The 20,670-nt window shown below is 43.2% G+C and overlaps 1 protein-coding gene across 2 annotated transcripts in view; it reads right to left on the reverse strand.

The window, feature by feature from the left end:
- The window catches only part of TRPM3 (transient receptor potential cation channel subfamily M member 3), a 1,350,903-nt gene that overhangs the window by 83,249 nt on the left and 1,246,984 nt on the right, over positions 1-20,670 (reverse strand). For both annotated transcript variants that reach the window (XM_069228883.1, XM_069228872.1), the window contains one exon: positions 14,056-14,184. In XM_069228883.1, the coding sequence (XP_069084984.1) occupies positions 14,056-14,184 (129 nt within the window). The remainder of the gene's footprint in view (positions 1-14,055; positions 14,185-20,670) is intronic.

Below are 20,670 nucleotides of genomic sequence, written 5' to 3' on the forward strand. Positions count from 1 at the left end.
GAAAGCATGCCGTTGTGGCATATTGGACAGAGGGCAAGACCAGTTACTCTGTTGACCTAGGTCTCCAATGTCAGAGAAAACCTGATGCCTTCTCCAAAGAATGAACTCCACAACGAGAGCTACAATTGAAAATCTGGAAAGAAGGGGTGCAGTAATTACAAATGCATACTCATGCCTACTCATGAAGACAGCTGGCATGAAGAACTGCAGTCAAATGTCCCTAATAAAAAAAAGTTTTTGACCAAGAATCCCAAAGTGTGCTAACTTAATGTACAGATATAAATATGCAAATACAAATGCAGAGGAAAAATGATGGAACAGTTAGCCTCCCTCTAGTTCCTTATGTCCTATTATTTGGTCCTGCCAAATGGCCCATACATTGGGCCTAATTTACAACATTTGTTGTATATTTACTAACATAGATAAATGCCTTTGTTTTTAGTAGAGTTCTGACTTTCTTGGAATTCACAAAGAATTCCACAAAGAATTTAAAGAATTCCACCATCCATGGGATAATCACATATATATTCTTCAGGTTATGAGTTATGCCTACTCCCATTCAGCAACCACAACCCTGTAACTTTAAGATTTCATTTCTATCTCCCAGATAGTACGCCTATAAAGACTATAGCCCCAGTGAGTTATTCAATGAACGGGGGGTGCATTTAATGTGGAGCTCGATCAACCCGAAAAAGTTTTTTTACTGTTTGGTCATCACAAACTGTAATGAGATCTTGGATTGCCTCTCCAGTACATATGACCCTGTAACTGTCTTGAACAGTTTTAGGGAGGTTACTGGAGTTATATTAAGTAGGCTTGTCTCAGACAAAGCACCCAAAGAGCGAGAAGATCAGTCCTGGTTTACTCATGAGTGTAATGTAGCTCTTAAAGCCCTTAAGTAAGCCACTAACACAACCTGACATAATATCTTGAAGGTCAGGGCGACAAGGCTCAAATATAAGCAAGTACTTCAGGATAGGAAACAGAATATTAGAGTGAGTGCTTGGGAAGGTCTAAACAAAGCAGCACAGTTGAAAGACCTCAGATTATTTAGGGAGATAGTCAATCGCCCTTTCTTTTCATTGAAACCCTTCACTGAGATCACATGCCACATTCCTGAACAAGATTGGGTTGCACATTATTCAGCCATCTTCAATCCAGATAATAGTGATGCAGAAGGCGCAGAAAAGGAGCCTGATCTCTTAACCACTGATGATAATTGGATAGTTAACCTGGTAGATTGAGCCTCTGTAATTGATGCTTTAGTGAGAGTCAACAATGGGGGCCCAGTTGACCTGTTAAAATTAAATGTAGATTTTTGGGCCCCTCTAGTTACAAATGTACTGATGGCCGCTGAGAAGGAGGGCCCAGGTGATCAGAACTTACTCACATGTTACCCCAGCCCATCTCACTGATTGATTCAACAGTGAAGATCCTAGGGCGTGTCATCTTACAGAAGCTAGAGTCTTGGACAGAGACAAATTCATTTTTTAGCCCTGTCCAATATGGATTCCATCCAGGTCTGGAGCAGGCTATTAATCTCATCCCCATTATTGGAAAATGCATCAAGGCCAGGAGAAGGGTATTGCGCATGGCTTTTTTAGACCTCTCCTGACCTTTGACCAGGTAGATAGAGCACTGTTGTGGGACCTGATAGAAGAGGCAGGTATCGACATCCCGTTGTTAACTCTCATAAGACGTCTACATCTGGATTCCATAACTAGAGTCTGCTATTCACAGAATGGGCACTGTACAGTCCAATAAGGGTGGTCAGGGGGCTCAGGCAGGGTTGCGCATAAGCTTCTTTCATCTCCCTTTTATATATTAACTTCCTAGACCAAGCACTAAGTACCTGTAGCAAAGATTTCCCCAGAATTGGCACCTAAGTAGTCTCGGTATTGCTATTCGCAGATGATGTGGTTCTTGTAGTGAAGACAGGAAATGGTCTTCAAAATTTCTTAAATGGTTTCAATAATTTTATACTCAAAATTAAATGTAAGCTGAACCAGCAAATATATTTTATTATGTCATGGGGCCCTAAAAATAATCAATCAATAATGTTTTTTATAGAGGAAAGACTAATTGAAAAAGTTTCTACCTTTATTTAGGTATTTTATTTGATGTAACTGGGGGATGGGACAGGTTATTGACACACAGATCGCAAAAAATGGGGGCAGTTGATGCTATATTTAGATGTGTGAAAAGGTTTGGCCAAAAAACGAAAAGGGAGCTGACCCAACTCTATAAAAGTAAATGTTTAGCCGTGGGTACTTATGGAGCTGGAGTTTGGAGATATGCTCCATCAAGGAAACTTCTGGTAGTGGAAAATAGTTTCCTATGTAGGCTTCCGGATATCTCCAGACCTAATGCAAGATTCATTGCCCACACAGAACTAGGCTTTGGAATTATGGAGGACCAGATTAGCCTGATACCACTCCTTTCATGGCTAAAGATATGGAGTACTCCGTAAGTGCAAGTTTAGAGGTTTTTTTTTGTGGATTATCTATGTTTAGATAATATGTCCGCAATCCCATGGCTGGAGTACACTAAAATACTTTTTACAGTCTGGTACTCAGACATTTATTTGACAGACCTGAAAGCATTGCCCCTAATTCTAAAAAGATCCCTAAAGAGGTCTATGCATCCTATAGAGAGGAATCCAGATTGGAGAGTATTCTTGATAAGCCATCTGTTATAAGGTATATACAAATCCCTATAACCCCAGGTATGGAACCATATTTATCCTGGACAACTAATTCGGAGCACAGATTCTATTTTACTAGACTAAGATTAAACACAGTTCATTCTTGAGTGGCTTTTCCTTTAAGTGGTACCAGGTTTACATCCCTCCGATGTTGCCCTTGCAACACCATAACTGCTCAATCTACCCGCACTTTCTGCTTTTCTGCACATTGTATGACTCCTTTAAGCTGCTCTTTTTGCACCCTATGCTTTTAAATAAACACTTTACATCTCATAAAGACGTGTTGATTCACCTGCAATGTCTTTCCTCCATTGAAATTTACACTGCCTTCCTCAGTTACATAGTCGCTGCTATTGCCTTAAGAAAAACCTATGCACTTTGATTATTGATTACCACTTGACATATGTTAAGACATGTGGAGAAGCTTTACAGTCATTTTGCTGCTGCTATTGTACAAAGGGGATTTTATGTAACTTATTTGTGTATTGGATGGGTTTTGTATTGATGTTTTAAACTGTTCTTAACTTTTGATATATATATAATATATGGATTTTACTTGTGCTTTTATGGTCAAATAAATTGACAGAATAAAGATCTTTGACTGACTGAAGGGGCAACATGTATTGCTGTGAAAACTAATAGTACAGGACAAGAGAAAAGTTTTTAAAAACTTAGCACTGACTATTATGTATGTTCACAACGACTTTCACGACTCCTACACACTGGGGGCAAGCACAGCTACAAAGAAAGAAACTTGGGAAAGGGAAAAGGGATTAGAGTCTCTCCCAGAGAGAGTTGTGTTCCCAGCTAACCCCCAAATGAGCAGTGTGCTGGTAGCCAATGGGAACAGCATAGACTGTGGCAAGACAGCATTGGTGTCAGTAATAGGGTAGGGTGGCACCCTATTATCAGTGTTCAACGCACCCTCTGCTATACCTCTATTAACAGCTCCCGCCTGCCTTTCAGTGAGCTGCATGTCGAGTATAGGGTGGCAAGAGGAGCAGCCAAGTTGGAACTGAATGGAAAAAACCCAGGTGGCCACACATTGATTGGAGGAAAACTAGTAATTAACTGCCCCATGGAGGGCCAGGTACACAAAACTACTAAAGAATGTGAAAGCTTCCCCTCTATTGTTTCTCCCTTGATAGACATAACCACGCCTAGGACAGTACATTAGTGCCAAGGTCTATCCCACACCAACATAAGCACATAATTGCCTGAGACATTAAACCCATACATGAGGGATTGTATGCCAGAACCAACTGGCTGGGAGGCCTGCAGGTTACAAGTCCAAGGCACTTCAAACCGTCTGGGCACATTGAACTTGTAACCTGCAGGCCTCCCAGGCCTTAAAGTTGTTATACATCTGTTTCCAGAACCAGTGCATCCATTGCCACTAAATCGAACATACCTATCAGGTGTGTTTGAGGCTACCCCTCGGCTCTGTTTGCAATCATCGTAGGACATTAAACTCCCAAGTGTTCGTCCCAACCCAATTTACAGGTTGTCAAGACTGGGGTATCCAGTGACATGGAGTTCTATACGCCAGTTACCCTGAAACTGATTGGTGATAATATGGTCTGTCTCCATGTGGCAGGAATAGATAAACCCCCACAAAGCACAGATCGGAGTCTAGATTTGCAGCACAGATGTCAGAGTAGCAACAAGGAATACAAGGTATCCCCAAAAGACCGGAAAGTTTGTTCAAACTGGCCCCTGCGATACCAAAGGATGCCAAAAATATCCCAGTTACTAGGTGGGAAAATAACAACAGAGCTGTCCTTATCAAGCAAGAAGGTGGCTTGAATCTGCAAAGATGGTGTTGTCAAATGGCATTGGTTGCCAGCTGTTCTGACTAGTTCCAATATAATAGGATCCAAAGCTCAGTGTGCCATAACCACAATGTTTTAACAAAAACAAAGCTCTGTCTCCTGAACTTGCCTGTAAAACCTCATCAGGTGATAACACCCAGCTCAATGTCATGGAACATAGCTGGATTGCAATAACAAATTGGGGATAGTGATAGGGTGGCATTTGAAAGTTTAAATAGATCTATTGTTTTCAGGAGATGTGTGCTGTGGACAGTACTATAGCTGCATTGGTACCCGAGGACTTTATGAGCTTTGCCACCGTGCAACTAGATTCAGCTGAGGGAGAGCATCTGGGGGCTCGCCACTTTAATCTCAACAAAACTGGACCACCCAGCAACAAATGTCTCATCATCTACGACTCCATTATGTATGTTGCATGTAAGACTGTCCAAGGTCCAAAACAAAATGCACACCTAAATAGATGTTGTAAATGTCTATTTGGACCAAATAGCAGTATTACAAGAAGCTAAAAGCCAAGGTGAACACCAGTGTGAAGCACTTTACGATAGTCTGTGGTGACTTCAATATTCATCCACCCAAAGGTCTAGGGGATGACACAATAAGCAAAGAGGATGCGAGCTGGGCTATCCCGTTGCTAGATGTTGGAAGCTCTACCCCATTCCTCTGAATGACTATGCCAGTATCTACTAGATCTTAATTTGGCATGATGAAATATCGCTAATGCAAGATCGGGGTATATTTCTCATCAATTAAAAGAGTATGCAGTATGCTAATGTTAGCTTTCTTTAGATTTCTTTAGTGTCTCACGTCTTTTAACAAAATAAAAATGTATTTGAAGCCTTAATCTTATCATTGATTAGAATGCATAACGTGAAATTCGTGGCGTGTAGTGAATTTAAATTATTGGCAATGCTTGTATTTGTTTTTAACTTGTGTATTTACTATTGCACTGTTATTATTGCTACAAATGTTATGGCATAGATTCTGAATCAACAATCAATAACAAGATATAGTGTAGGTAAAATATCAGTAGGCTGTTAGGCAAGTTTTCCATGTCAGAGTAGGACTTTGAGAAATTACAATTTAGCAGGCTACGTGTGTAGAGATGTTTACATCATACCGGAAGTGTATTAAGAAGTTAATAGGAACATGTACACTTCTTAAGATACACATATCTCACTACTGTTGTTGACCATTGATGCCCTTGCTGACTACAGAAAAAGACCAACTGTACTCAAATGATGTGGACACCAGAGTACGGATACGGCCAGAATAATGGCATTATCCTTTCTTCATCAGTCATCCCTTTGAAAATTAATCAAGCATCTATCGCCTTCTCTTCCTTTCCTTCCCTTGCCCCCAATTCATTTTAACACACAGGGGTGGAACGAAGAACGCATATGTTTTTCCATCAACCTGAAAAGAATGTGCTTACCTATAGTCAGGGATAAGCGGAATGTGCCTTCTACCTTTTTTAAGAACTTAGTTAAAAAAGATACAGCTCCAACCCTCTGCGTTTTACCCATATACACATTTATTGTTAATTATTAGCATTTCAGTGAAAAGGGCAGATGTGGTGGATGTAAAATAAAGACATAAAAGTCATATCAATTACTTGATAAATTAGGAAAAGCCTTAGGGAGAATCAGATAAGGAAAAAATAAGTTGACAGTAATGCAAGGAAAATGGACGATAAACTAGATCGTGATGATTCAATGTTAAACAGCTGAATTGCGGTTTAACCCCTTTATAAGATTAAGGACTACTTTGAACGCGCTGATCTGCTAAATGTCTTTCTCACCAAGCCCAACTTCATGTTGATGTCATTAAAGGTGTATCGTAAGTCGTAAATTTAAAAAATCAAGTTCAGCATATTAATTCTCAATTGTTTATTGAATAAATGCCATAGCTATAATGTAAAAAGGCGGGTTTTTAGCATAGGGTGGAGTTCTGTGTGATGCAATAAGAGATAACATGTAAAGTGTGTACTAATATCGCTAGGAATCAAGCAGATGATGCTGGCTGAGCAAGGCAGCGATTTTATACCGTGTTCAGTGGTTATGTTAATCGCTGAGAACATTTCAGATGCGCAACACAAGGAGGCATCATGGCGTAGAAATTGCAGAATCAAGTCTTAAATAGGATGTGGGGACGAGATGTACTAGTGTCGCCATCAAAAATGCTTCATAGATGTTCAGCAGTCCAGTCAAGTTACATTTTGCCTTCAGAAGGGTCCCCATCCACTTGCAAAAGGGTAATTGTCAATGCTTGTATTTTACTTTGGCACCACCATTAAAGCACTGGTGGTAACCACCAAGGGGCATTTTTATGATTTTTTGACGCAGGGCAGTGCAGCAATTCACCCTGGAAAGGGGCACATTCCTGTTCTTTCCCCCTGCCCTGGTGCCCTTCAGGCTGCCTAGTGCCAAGGCAGACATCTACTGCACCATGGTGCAAGGGTGTCTTTGTTGCATGCAGGGTTGTGTGTGTGCAGAAAGGGGCACCTTCCTGTATAAAACCAATACTGGGAGGCTTTTTCCTCTTTCTATGTGTGCTGCAGAATGGAGGAGGAGGGAGTTTTAATGTTTTGGCACATCCCTAGGTTTACATGGTCTTGTAAATCGGGGGTGCTTCAAAATCCATGGGAGTTGCATGGGAACACCTACCGCAATGCTCATGGAACACCTAACCCGGGCAGAGTACTGCAACACAGTGACTTCTGCTGCCTTGTGCTACTCCAGATTTATGAGGCCACTGTGGCTTTGCGTGACTTCATAAATCTGACTTAGAGCCTTGCATCATGCACCTTGCATGGTGCAAACTTGATGCAACACCATCATAAGTATGCCCCCAAGTATCTAGGGCTCAGTGGCTTCAAACTGATGAATTAAACATGTATTAGTAAAGCCAATAGGTTTCCCCTATGTAAGTCTTTTTGGCTTTGTCAATGTTTTCCTATACATGTTGCACAGCAACACAGATTGCTGTGCTACATGGCTTAAAGTAAAGACAAAAAGCTGTATGACTTGGCCAGCATTGACTGAGTCATACTTCTTTTTTTCCCTTTAGGCCATGTTGGATAGCACTATGTGCTGCTGTGCAATATCTTAAAAAAAACACTGGGGCAAGCAACACAAGGGAGGTGCATGGGAGGAGGGACGGAGCAGCAACACAATGGAAAGTGGGAGGAGGGTGGGGAAAAGCAACAAAAGGGAGGTGCAGTGGAAGATGGAGGGAGTAACAAAACAGACAGAGGGGAAAGGATGGGGGTTCAAGTAACACGAGGGAGGTGCAGGAGAGGAAGGAGGGAGCAGCAACACAACAGACAGTGGGAGGAGGGATGGGCCAAGCAAGAAGGAGGAGGGAGGTTGGGGCATGACAGTGGAAGAGAGGGGGACCATCTGAAGACACGTGCATTCTTACAGAGTGCTTCTAAAGAAGTCAAAAAACAAAATTGCATGCCAGACCTAGTGGACAGTGGAAGGACACTGGTAGCAGACAGGGAGCTCTACATTGTCCATGCTCCACTGCAGGGACAAACACTGGAAGCACCTTGAGGAAGCAGGAGGCACTGACTAATAAGAAGCAAGGAAATGAGAGTGACATGGAAGACAACCAATGGTAAGTAATTGGTAGGCTCTAAACATATTTTAACCTTTTTTTGTTTACAAAATATTTCGTCAACAAGTTGTCTTCGGCAAAACCCATAAAACACTTGGCAGCTGTACATACACAAAGGCCAGAGTTTACATCAGTCTCACACAGGTAAAGACCGCCTCTGGTTCCTGTCTTTTTTTCTGATTGGCTGAGGCCACCTGTCAGTCTTAGCCATGAGCAGAGTTGGTATGAACCTGAGTGAGACAAGCAAACTGTGATAGCTTCTGGCTTTATAGACGATTTTGCTGAAGCTATCTAACCTGGTCACAGAAAAATTCAAAAAGTTGCACCATCAGGTTTACCAGTGGATAAGTACCAATTTTCAACTTTTTCGAAATTCAAAAGGATGGACAAGAAAGCCTAGAACAGTCGCACCTTGAAGAGTTTTTTTACTATAGGATGATGTGGAGGCATTTCTGTGTACATAATTTTACATGCTGTTCAATTTATGCATGGGGACTATTTTCCTGTGAGTGCAATAATACTTTTTATAGGCTTTCTATGTATATTGAAATATTTCTCCCTATGGAGAAAACCCTTGCCTTTGCATCTACAGAGTTAAGGGATGTTCCCTCCCTAGTCCCCTTTTTAAAAGGGATTTACTCCTGCTCCCTTGAAAGCAGCAGTCTCTCACACATTTGCATCATTTCCATGGTGGGAATTGGCAAGGAAAATATTAATGAATGCTCATAAATGAATATATTTGTTGATGTTTCCAAATTTCCCTCTCACCCATGAATAGATAAACTCCATGAAAATCTTTGTGTGACCAAATACTTTTAGGAATGTTGATCCACATTTTGTGAAACGAAAAAAGTGAGCTTACACTTGTAAAAAAATACTATTTGGTGTCTATGGAAATCTAATAGTTTTACCCTTTTAGCTAATTGTACATTGTTTTGGTGAAACTGTACCACAAGGCAACACTTCCTGGTGGTGTTCAGGAATACAGATGCTGACTCATACAAGCCAGTGACTTGAATGCATTATCATAAAGGAGAGTCACAAAATGTTAGTGTTCTACTAGTTGTGAATTCAAAAAATATCACATTATCAGCCCTAGACTGTACTGACTAGACTAGACCTGAATGAGTTTGTGATACCAAATTATTAGTTTTTATTCACTAAATCATGAATGTACATGTGTAATACATGTGTAAACATCAAATCATCCTATTACATTTTAGTAACAAATCACGTTGGACATGGCCATCCTTTATCTGGTATTCCTCCAGATTTGTGCCTTCAATACCTGTTTTAGCTGATCCTATTTTTTGGGCTTTAGGACTCTGCATACTTTACACCTGCTAACCAGTGGTAAAGTGCTTGTGCTTTCCCTTTCAAACCTGGTAAAAATGGCATACACATGTCTGGTAGAATTAATTTACTTATATATCTATGTTAAATGGTACTACAGGTACCTAGGGCCCATAAATCAAATACTTTTAGGCGACTGCGCCATTCATTGTGCCACCTATTAAAATAGCAATGCAAACATGTTTCAAACCTACCATTGCAGCATGTAGTTTGACCTGCAAAATTAACATTATTCCAGGTCTAAACCTCCGTTCTTATTATGTATAAATCACCCCTAATTTAGGCCTTAAAGGCTCTTTGGGCAGAGTGCTTGGTATTTAAAAATAGGACATATCTACATAAGTTTTACATGTCCCGGCAGCCAGAAATCCTTAAAGTTTTACTTTAGCCCATCTAACACTTGTTTACCTTATTATTATATATAATAAGTGATACATTCAGTATGGGAGCAGGTAGAAAAATAATTCTTCTGCTCATTTTAATTGTACTTTAGAGTCCTCTTTAGTGAATGATAAAGTTGGATTTTAAATCACTAGTTTCAAAATATCACCTACAGCAAGTTGACCTTTTTATGCCTAAACTAAATGCTCCTTTATCCAGTGTCCAGGATCACGACTGTTAATGGCTTTCCCATAGTGTGTTGTGTATTGCTTCCAGATAGTGGACAAAAGAAGGGCAATGGGGGAGGGGAAGTGTGTTCTTCTCCTGAGCAGGATGGCTTGGGGGTTTGTACCTAGTGACTTCCTGAACTTCAAAGGTTAGCCTGAGGGGTGCACCCAGCCCCTTCCTGACTTCAGAAGATGTCTACCCTATCACTAACAAATGCCGCTCAGACTGAGGCCTGTCTGCCCTTTGTTTCAATAGGCAGTCTGAAGCCAAACCCACGGAAAATGTAGGAACCCCAATCATAGGCTGGCACTGGGTATAAAAGTGGCACTACCAAAATCTAAAATCAAAACACTCCTGGACCTGAGAAGATTTAAAAGAAGGACTGCTCTGCTGACTGAAAAAGGAAGATTGGATCTGCTTTCCTTGACCCCAAGACCCCAGATGTGACTTGAAGGATCAGTTGGCTGATCTCCTCTTTCAGCTACAGGGACAGAACAAGCTTTCACAGGCCTACCCTGCTTTCCAGTTGACCAGACCTAACTGAACCTGGCATGGTCCCCTGTACTGACCTTTATGGGAATGAGCTTTGACCCGCCATGTTCTGTCCTGAAGGCCCTGGGCCCTTGGCTGGAGTCGCTACTCAACTGAAGGTTTCACTGGATCTGACAAAGCATGGTGCAGGACGACACAGGGCCTCACATCACAGCACCTCACAGCCCATGATCAGCGTCTTCACCTGATCTGATGCAGCACAGAGCTGGGAGATGCAAAGCCTCTCAAAGCTGCACCAAGCAGCGCCCAATAGGTGGCTTCACTGGTTCCGACACACAGAACGTTGCAGGTTGAAACAAAGCATTGCAGCACCTCACAGTTCCTAATTGGCTACCTAATGGACTTAATGTAGCATGAAGCAGAGCCTCGCTTTGCAGCACTACAAAGCCCCACATCAAGGACTAATGGTACAAACCCAGCGGGCCGCAAATGGTCCCCTAACCTACTTGTACTAAATTGTAGTCGGCCTGATCTTTTGACTGTGTCTCAGTCAGTCCCGTGACCAGATACCCACAGTTGGTGCCTTTCACCTATTTGGGGATATTTGCACCTTAAACTTTAAAAACCCATAAAGCTGGTTTACTGACTGGATTTTTGACGTTTTGGTGTAATTTCATTCAATATGTTTTTAAATTGGTGTGGGATTTTTCTTGTGTTGTGTTTTCACTTTATTACTGTTTGAGTACTGCATACATACCTTACAAGTTGCCTCTAAGTTAATCCTGACTACTTTGTGCCAAGCTACCAGAGTTTTAAGCAGAGGTTTATTTGGTGACATTTGTGATTCTCCCTGACAATGATTGTGATGATTATTTGGGGTGGGTTCTTATCACCCCCAACTGGTATTCCAAATTCTAACACATTATGGGGGTCATTCTAACCCTGGCGGTAAAAACCGCCAGGGCGAATGACCGCGGTAGCACCGCCAACAGGCTGGCGGTGCACCGCTGGGCATTCTGACCGCGGCGGTTCAGCCGCGGCCAGAAACGGAAAGTCGGCGGTGTACCGCCGACTTTCCGCTGCTCTGCAGAATCCTCCATGGCGGCGGAGCGCGCTCCGCCGCCATGGGGATTCTGACACCCCCTACTGCCATCCTGTTCCTGGCGGGTCTCCCGCCAGGAACAGGATGGCGGTAGGGGGTGCCGCGGGGCCCCTGGGGGCCCCTGCAGTTCCCATGCCACTGGCATGGGCACTGCAGGGGCCCCCGTAGGAGGGCCCCAAAAAGAATTTCAGTGTCTGCCTAGCAGACACTGAAATTCGCGACGGGTGCTACTGCACCCGTCGCACTCCAGCAACTCCGCCGGCTCCATTCGGAGCCGGCTTCATCGTTGCTGGGTCTTTCCCGCTGTGCTGGCGGGCGGCCTTTTGGCGGTCGCCCGCCAGCACAGCGGGAAAGCCAGAATGGCCGCCGCGGTCTTGTGACCGCGGTGCGGTCATTTGGCGGTAACCGCATGGCGGGCGGCGACCGCCGCCCGCCGCGGTTAGAATCACCGCCTATATGTCACCTCTAATAACAACAATTGTGATGCCACAATGATTTGATTTTTACACAAAAACAGTGAGAAGTTTATTTTTAATTCTTTATTCTGAAATTTTCCCAGAAAATCTTTAGAGGTTTGTGAAATGTTGGTTACACATGCGTAGCTAGACTGGTCAGACAAATTTAGACTACAAGTAATGCCAGAGGTTTGTCCTATTTCCTCCAATTATTAACAGTCCTTTCCATTTCCTGCTCCCAGATATCCATATGCAGGACATTCTGTAGCAGAAGATAGAAAGGCTAACCCTGCAGTGTTGCATCCTCCTGCGATCAGAGTAAAGTACTGGGGGGGCAAAGGGGCAGGTCGGTGCTCAGATAGAACACTGCTGGTGATGGGTTGGTGGGGACTGTCTGCGGCTTGTCAGTGTTCCAGATAATGTTGGGGTGAGCAGTCATTTAGTCCTGGAGAACACTGCGAGGGCTTTGTGGGAGACAGTCATGGGCCAGATGAGTTTATCTGGTGGTACCAAGGCTTCCAGCAGTGGATGGGTTGAACGGCTGCCCAACAGCTCCCATGCCTCCATGACCCCAAAGATTTTTTAGCTAAAAAAACTATGGATTAAGTAAAGCTACATATAGCTTACAAAAACACCAAGTTGTGCATCTCAACACTACATTACTTCTGATACCCTTAAACGTTTTCCATTATTAAATGATTATGTGCCATTTGAGGCAGTCCGTTTAATTATTGCGGTACTAGAGCTTAATACATGCAAGTTCGAATCTATCTCCATGTTAAAGCACCTTCTAAACAACAACCATTTTTCAAAATGACATAAATTCAACTGTTTAATTTATGGTGGTTAATCTTACTCTGTATATCAATGTGTTTATTCCATATATCTGCAAACACAGTATATCTTTGCCAAACAGCAAATATTTAAAGAGGGCTGGGAGAAGGTAAATGGTGTGTCTATGTATTATAAGAACTCCATGACAACTGCCTATAATGTATGGAAGGAGGTACTTTATCATATAAATATAACTACTGAGACCCAGGGCATTCTTGGAAAGGAGTGTTCAGGGATTTCGTTTTTGTAATCTCATTTAAATTAGTTATATTTGCATCGCTCTTAACTAGTTACTAAACAGCAATCTTTTCTTAAAGCAGGTGTGCTTGGTTTTTGCCTCCAGGGAGTTCTTTGAGATGGGATGCCTGTTAGAAAGAGCACGTTTAAAGTAAATTATTATGTCTACCTAACCATATTAAAAACTTCTGAAAGTGGTTATAAAATTATTCTTCATGGCACTTCAATCAGTTTTTCATTTTAGTAGTTGGCTTCAACTTCACCTGAATTTGTCTCTGGTGAGTTTCCACGATTTCCGACCCTTTTCTTTTTATCTTTCACTAACATTCTCAGACTGCTCTGTCTGGCATTGACATACCCGATAAGCCATTTTAACCTGTTAGCTCTGAATAGTTAAGACTTATCAGGGTGTAATGACCAATTTGTTTAAATGTGTGAATATCTTTATAGCTATATGTTTCATGTGGAATCGTTAAATATATCTTGTAGCTTAGTAACCCACGAATCCGACACTAATCAAACACATTTTAATCATTTTCTGAAAAGATGTGGAATATTAGTTGATTTTTAGGCAGCCTTTCGCTTTGCATATAGTCAAAACGTGTTCACTGATTTGAGAACTAAAGTGGAAATGTAATTGTTATACGTCTGATTTAAATAAATTGCCATTCACTCATTCCTGGAAACCTTAACAAAATGTACAGTTGTTTTTCAAAGTTTCTCAACTTCCCTCAGACACTTATAGGATGGGATGTGAACATTTAGAAACAATATTTAACATCAACCATTGTTGAAGTATTTTGAAGAAACGCATACTTCTCTCATCTTCTCTATCCCCAGAGTGAATATATAGGAGATGACAATCCACTCTTGCATTGAAGGCCAGCGATCCATCTTTACAAGCACGATGTAGTTGAACAGCATCAGGTACCCAATGTAAGCCATCTGCATGAGAAAGTGAAGTTGGTCAGGCCATACATATATAGCGTCATTTTCTTGTGAGCATGGGGTCCAGATTTAATAACATTTGATGCAGCGCAATACAGCTTGATTTACTGGTTGAAATGGAGAGAGCAGGAATATGCAATAAATGCTAACATATGGCACGTGCCTGCGTTACAGCCAGGATTGTTTTGGTGCAGGAATTGAGACCTTCCTGTAAAAAAAACAATTCCCAGAGGCATTTTCCTCTTTCTAGATCTTTCTGCAGCATGCAAAGTATGTGGAAATGAAGAGGAGAAATAAACATATTTCTCCTTGTTATGCCTCACCTGGGAAGGTATAGCATTTTGACACATTCTCAGGTTTACTAGTCTTAGTAAATCTGGGAATGCACTGAAAACCATGGTTGGATGTGTGGGAACAACCACGCTCCAACACTGCAACACCTTCCCCACGCAGAGTAATGCAAGGCAGCGACCTGCAATGCCTTGCTTCACTCAAGATTTACTAAGCCACGCAAGGTGGCTCTGCGTGGCTTAAAAAAAACCTTACTTAAGGTAGTGTGTTGCTTTGCGTCCCCTTGTATGACACAAGGGCAACACAAGCCCTTGATAAATCTGGGCCTGGGTGCTTTTGCAAAATCAACATTCATGACTAAACTCCCCCATCATGCCCATGAAAAAAAGACATTTAAATGTGGATTTTCTTCTTCATATTATCCCAATGGTGCAAAAAGTACCATTAATGGATTCTACTCTGTATTTAGCATTTCCTCCACAAACTGGAGGAGCTTCTATTACCATTCAAATGTCGATTAAGCTCCATATATGTTCTCATGATCTAATAGAGAGGGAATATACACAGTGAAACAACCCACAGAGATACCCGTGCAGACAGTGTCATAAGCACAAACTCCCAGACCTGTCCATTTCCATGCCTAATGGAACAGGTTACAATCTACTTTTTTTCCAGCTTTCTCGAATGAGTTTGTCTCATAATGTGTTTAAAAAGCCCAGGAACAAAGAAACTATTGAGGCATGCATTCTTCTATGCAGCTTTGGTCAGTTATTAGTATTTGTGTATTTAATATTACAAAGCTAAAAATAAAAGGACAGACCTATCTTTTCATGTGCTGTCTCTGCTATGAGTTTGAGACTCCAAAGTTGTAAAGATACTACTCGTAAAATTAGTTTGTGAATAGCAAAACATTGAACACTTTTACTAAAATATGTTTACCTTTGTGAATCAGGCTTCCTCTGCACTTACCTCGGCATTTGAATTGTATACATATTATGTGCTAGATTTGACCAGCATGGTCCAGTAACAATGCTTTATCTGCATTATCAATACATCCTAAAATTCACGTGGATAAGGAGGAGTGGAAAGAGGGGTAAATGATGACTATTCACCCTTCAAATGAATTAATGTGAACACAAAAGGTAGGAGACACTGAAGCAAAAAAGAGAAGCAGCCTGGGTATATTAAGGTGGAAAATAGAATGAAAAGAGGTCCCAGCTCATAACGGATGCCTTCCTCTACTCTCACCATGTAGGAATGGGAACAAGAATCATAAATTATGATCTACGTTGCATGATCAAAAGGACTAGGTGATCAAAGTAGGCACACACCAGTGTACAACATAAACATATTACTGCTCATTAACATCATAAAAGCCAAAGAGACAGAGCTCGACATGATGGGATCATTGGAACACTGTGGTATGGTCATGAGATCAACTTATCTCTGTCTCCTTATACGGGCTAGCCTGACCCATAACCAGAAAGCCATCAACAGAACCTTACGAAGTGCCGCAGGTGTATTGGTCCCTCCCACCAGGGCAACATAGTAACACAAATTGATGGGTTCCACCTCTGCAGGACGTGACGGGGTTCCCTGAGGCTCATGATATTCATAGGCTTTAGGCTGAATGGGGGATTCCTGAAGGGTGGGGCCTCCCTGCAATGCCAGGGCTGCAGAGACCTGTGTTACACTCCTACATGAGGACAGTACACCTGCAACATCACTGCTGTTGCCTCTGACAATAAAATGATGTGACAACAGTCAGAAAAAGAAACTAGTAACACGCAATGTGTGATAACTTGAACTAGATTGGTGACAAATCCCAGATGAAAGAGTGAGATCAAATGTTACAAAGAAACTGTCAAATGCACATAATAGGGTATATTCCATCCCCATCCATAAGTAGAAGTATTTCTTGAATCAAAGTGTGTAAAACAGTATATATGTTTTTGTAACTTCATCTTTTAACTTTGTAATGTTCACAACATTCGAAATACATATATGCAATAATGGCGATTTTTCTTTTGCTAAACCTATGGAAAAATTGAGCTGCCTGCCTTCAAACAAGTTCTCTGTTCTTCCAACATTTCCTGGCACAGACAACCATGCATATGCAGATGTTGGTGTGATTTTCCCAGTCCTTCCAGTGCCTGCATCTGTCTTTGGAGGTTATTGCTCCGTTCCATCAGCTTTGCTGTCTTTTCTTCTCTTCCTCCTGCATGCAGAAGGACTGGCCATGTTTTATATTCCCATGCACTCTTTAAAATCATGATACACAGTCACAATAACCCATTTGTTCCAATACTGTGATATGTCTACACAATCGCGATGGAACAACATCAGATTTTTGGGATTCCCGGAATGGGTAGAGACACCTAATGCGGAAGTGTTTTTGGAAAGGTGACTGAAAGATACAGTGTTGTTGCATAATGCGCCCTCATCGCCGGTGGTAGAATGGGCCCACGGAATACCGGGCAGGCCACTGCGCCAGGGGGCCCCCTCCTGACCACTAATTGCATGGTTACTCAACTATCGCGACAGGGACCAGATCCTTCAATGCTTCAGATCTTTAGGCCCCATCCGAATGGACAATAATGTCATCACGGCCTATCTGGACTATACTGGGGAGATACAGCATAAACGGGCCTTGCTTACAAAAGTAAAACAACTGCTGCGTGACAACGGCATTACTTACTCACTTTTGTTCCCGGCTCGCCTCCGGGTGGTGGACGGGGAGAGGACCCTGGACCTGGTTGCACGCCAAGGGTCTGGTGGACCCAACCAAGGAGGACACCGGGCTGGAGCGTTGGCTCACCCCCCCCTTCCCCGTAGGAAGAAAAGGGCTGGGGCTGAGGCTTGCCCGTCAAGATCGGAAGCGGCAGATGGCCAAGCACAGGCCTTAAAAGAGGCCAATTTGTTTGTGACAACGCAAACTTTGACTCGACGAGAGGTTAGAACCACTGACTCAAGTTCACCACAGAGTCGCTCCAGCCCTCCTTCATCTCTGTTGATAATTGGCCCGGAACTTACCCCGCGCACAGCTGATGATATTTGAAGCCACATACGACTGTAATTAGGGTGCGATTCAACTGGATACTGTATGGAATAGAGGAGCGTCATGGTGAACACATAGATTGGCGCATGCCTGCCCTCGCGATCGCTGGCAGGGAATGCCGGCCCTAGTGGGTATGCGTTATGGATCATACCTGTGGGTCTACACGGTCGCAACGCCTGAATTTGACCTGGTCATGTGGCTCCGTGTGGGCGGAGGAGGGCCTGGGACTTCGCAGGAGGATGGAACATCCAGAATGGGCCGCGAGTTGTAATCCATAAATCATCCTCAACCACGCCTCCCCACATCCATATGGGTCTCCGAAAGGAACTAGTTCGGACAATTGTCCTTAACGGCACCGGTTGTGCCAAAGTGTTACTGGTTGTGCTTAGCTCTGTAAGTTTTCTTTTCTCTCATATTCTTTTGACACTCACAGATTCTTTTCATGCTTGTTGGGTGGGTGGCGCTGGGGGTGAGGGGGGAATGGGGGTTGGGGGTCTGCTGAGAGGCTTCCAATCCAGAATTGTTACACTGTGGTACATGATGTGCCACATTTTCCTACACTCAAACCGACATGACTACATATAATGTTTTGACATGGAATGTGCGGGGCATGGTCGGTGCCACTAAGGGCTGCAGGATATATGCATATCTTAAACGACATAAGATACATATAGCTATATTGCAAGAGACGCATCTCACAGCAGAAGACTTGAGTAGTCTTAGCAGGAAGTGGTCCGGATTGGTATATGACACTAAGACATCAGCATTTGCGAGGGGGGTGTTGGTATGGATTGCTCCGGGAGTTCCTTACATTGTGGAACACAATAAAATAGATGATGAGGGTAGATATGCCCAATTGGAGGGGGCACTGGATGGGACACACCAAGCCATAGTGGGGCTTTATGCACCAAACACTAGGCAGGGGGACTTTCTCTTATCCACCATCTCACAACTAATACGAGACCCCTCGCTACCCAGTATATGGGGCGGAGATCTAAACTGCGTACCAAATATAGATATGGATAGATCCCACCCACCACTTACAGGCGCCCCTAGTAGGAGAACCTCTTGTGTGCTACAGTCTTGGATGCTAGAGAGGAGACTCAATGATGTGTGGAGGGGTTTGCATCCCTTGGATAGGGAATACTCCTTTTTCTCTCCAGTCCATTGCCTCCACACCCGAATAGATTTGCTGCTCAGTTCTTATGGGCTGACTCACAATTTTACCAGGGCTTCATACTTAGCAAAAACTATATCAGATCACTGCCCTTTAAGTGCCTCCATTCAATGGGGTAGAACGCCCACACGCGTCCCCTCCTGGCGCCTACAACCAAACCTGCTACTAGATCCTCCATTTCGTACAGAACTAGCAGAGCACATTAACACTTACTTCACACTAAATGAGAGGACAGCGTCCTCAAAGGAAATTGAGTGGGATACGCATAAAGTGGTGTTAAGGGGCTTATGTGTGTCAATGGCAGGAGGGTTACGACGTACACTGGCACATGAGCTACAAAGGACTGAGGCAGAGCTACATGAGGCGGAATGTGGGGTGGCGTCGGGCACAGTGGAACGGGAAAACCTGGGTGCGTTACGAGAGACCTGGGCCGAGGTCGATTCGCGCTTGAGACACTTTGATTATCGTCACTATGTAGCTCAGATGTATTCTGAGGGGGACCGCTCTAGCAGGCTGCTAGCCTGGTTATTAAAAGGTGAACAACAGCACACCCCCATAGGCGCCATCCGGTTAGAATCCGGGGTCATAGTAAATACACAATTAGAAATTAACAAAGCTTTCAAACAATATTATAGTGCTTTGTATATGGCACAATCCCCTCCATCATCAGGGCATCAGAGGACTTTTTCGAGGCGCTTCATCTGACCCACGTCACTGCACTACAGGTGCTGGACTTGGAGAAACCCATAGAAATTGAAGAGATCCAGCAGGCTCTGCACCAACTAGCCCACAACAAAGCTCCTGGCAGTGACGGCTTACCAGCGGAGTACTACCGGGCATTTTCAGCACAGATGCTTAAACCATATCTGGAAATGTTACAGGAGGCTTTTGGTGAGGGTCAGCTTCCGGAGACACAACGCAAGATGGTAATAGTGGTTCTCCCTAAGCCGGGTCGTGATCCACTAGACGTCCGGTCGTATCGCCCCTTATCACTGCAGAATTCAGATTGTAAATTATTGGGGAAAGTGCTGGCGAATCCTGCTAATGTCATCCCTGGTTCATTCGGACCAATCAGGCTTTTTACCTGGCCGCAACACCTTCATTAATATTCGGTGCCTACTGAGGCTTATGGCGGAGACCCCGGAGCTAGAGTACAGACGAATAGCGGTATCTCTGGATATAGAAAAAGCATTCGATACACTGAGCTGGCCCTTTTTAATGGAGGCATTGAAGCGCATGGGTTTTGGCAGTATATTTATGCGTTGGATAACTGTCTTATACTCTGATCCGAAAGCAAGGGTTAAAACAGGCGAGGTCATATCAGACGGGTTTACCGTTGGCAGGGGCATGAGACAGGGCTGTCCCCTCTCACTGATACTGTTTGCATTGGCAATTGAACCATTGGCAGCGCAGCTGCGGAGTATGGCTCCAGTATGGGGCATATTGGATGGGGATTAGTATCGAATTGTCTCCCTATATGCAGATGACGCACTAATATACTTACGTAATTACTCTGAATCCCTTCCGGATTTATTAAGTCTGCTGGATCTATTTGGAGACCTGTCTAGTCTGCAGGTAAACTGGACGAAGTCCTGTCTATTTCTGATGCGATTGGTGCCGGAGCCTCAGCGGTCCACGGCCCTGACTTATGCTCTGCCATGGTGTTACTCTACTTTCAAATACCTAGGGATACATATATACCATATATACCATGACGTTACTGACCTTAGAGAGGGTAATCTGGGTCAAGCAATCAGGTCCATCAGAGGGTCCTTGCCTTTTTGGTGTTCACTCCTGCTGTCCCCGGTGGGGAGAGTGGCGATCGCAAAGATCATTATTCTTCCGCGGTTATTATATCATTTCTCTGCACTGCCTCTAATACTTCCTCAAGCTTTTTTCGGGACCCTGTCCAGCCTGCTGACTGACTTTGTGTGAGGCAATGGACGACGTCGGGTGG

This window comes from Pleurodeles waltl, chromosome 1_1 (assembly GCF_031143425.1).
Source record: "Pleurodeles waltl isolate 20211129_DDA chromosome 1_1, aPleWal1.hap1.20221129, whole genome shotgun sequence".
Classification (NCBI taxonomy): Eukaryota; Metazoa; Chordata; class Amphibia; order Caudata; family Salamandridae; genus Pleurodeles; species Pleurodeles waltl.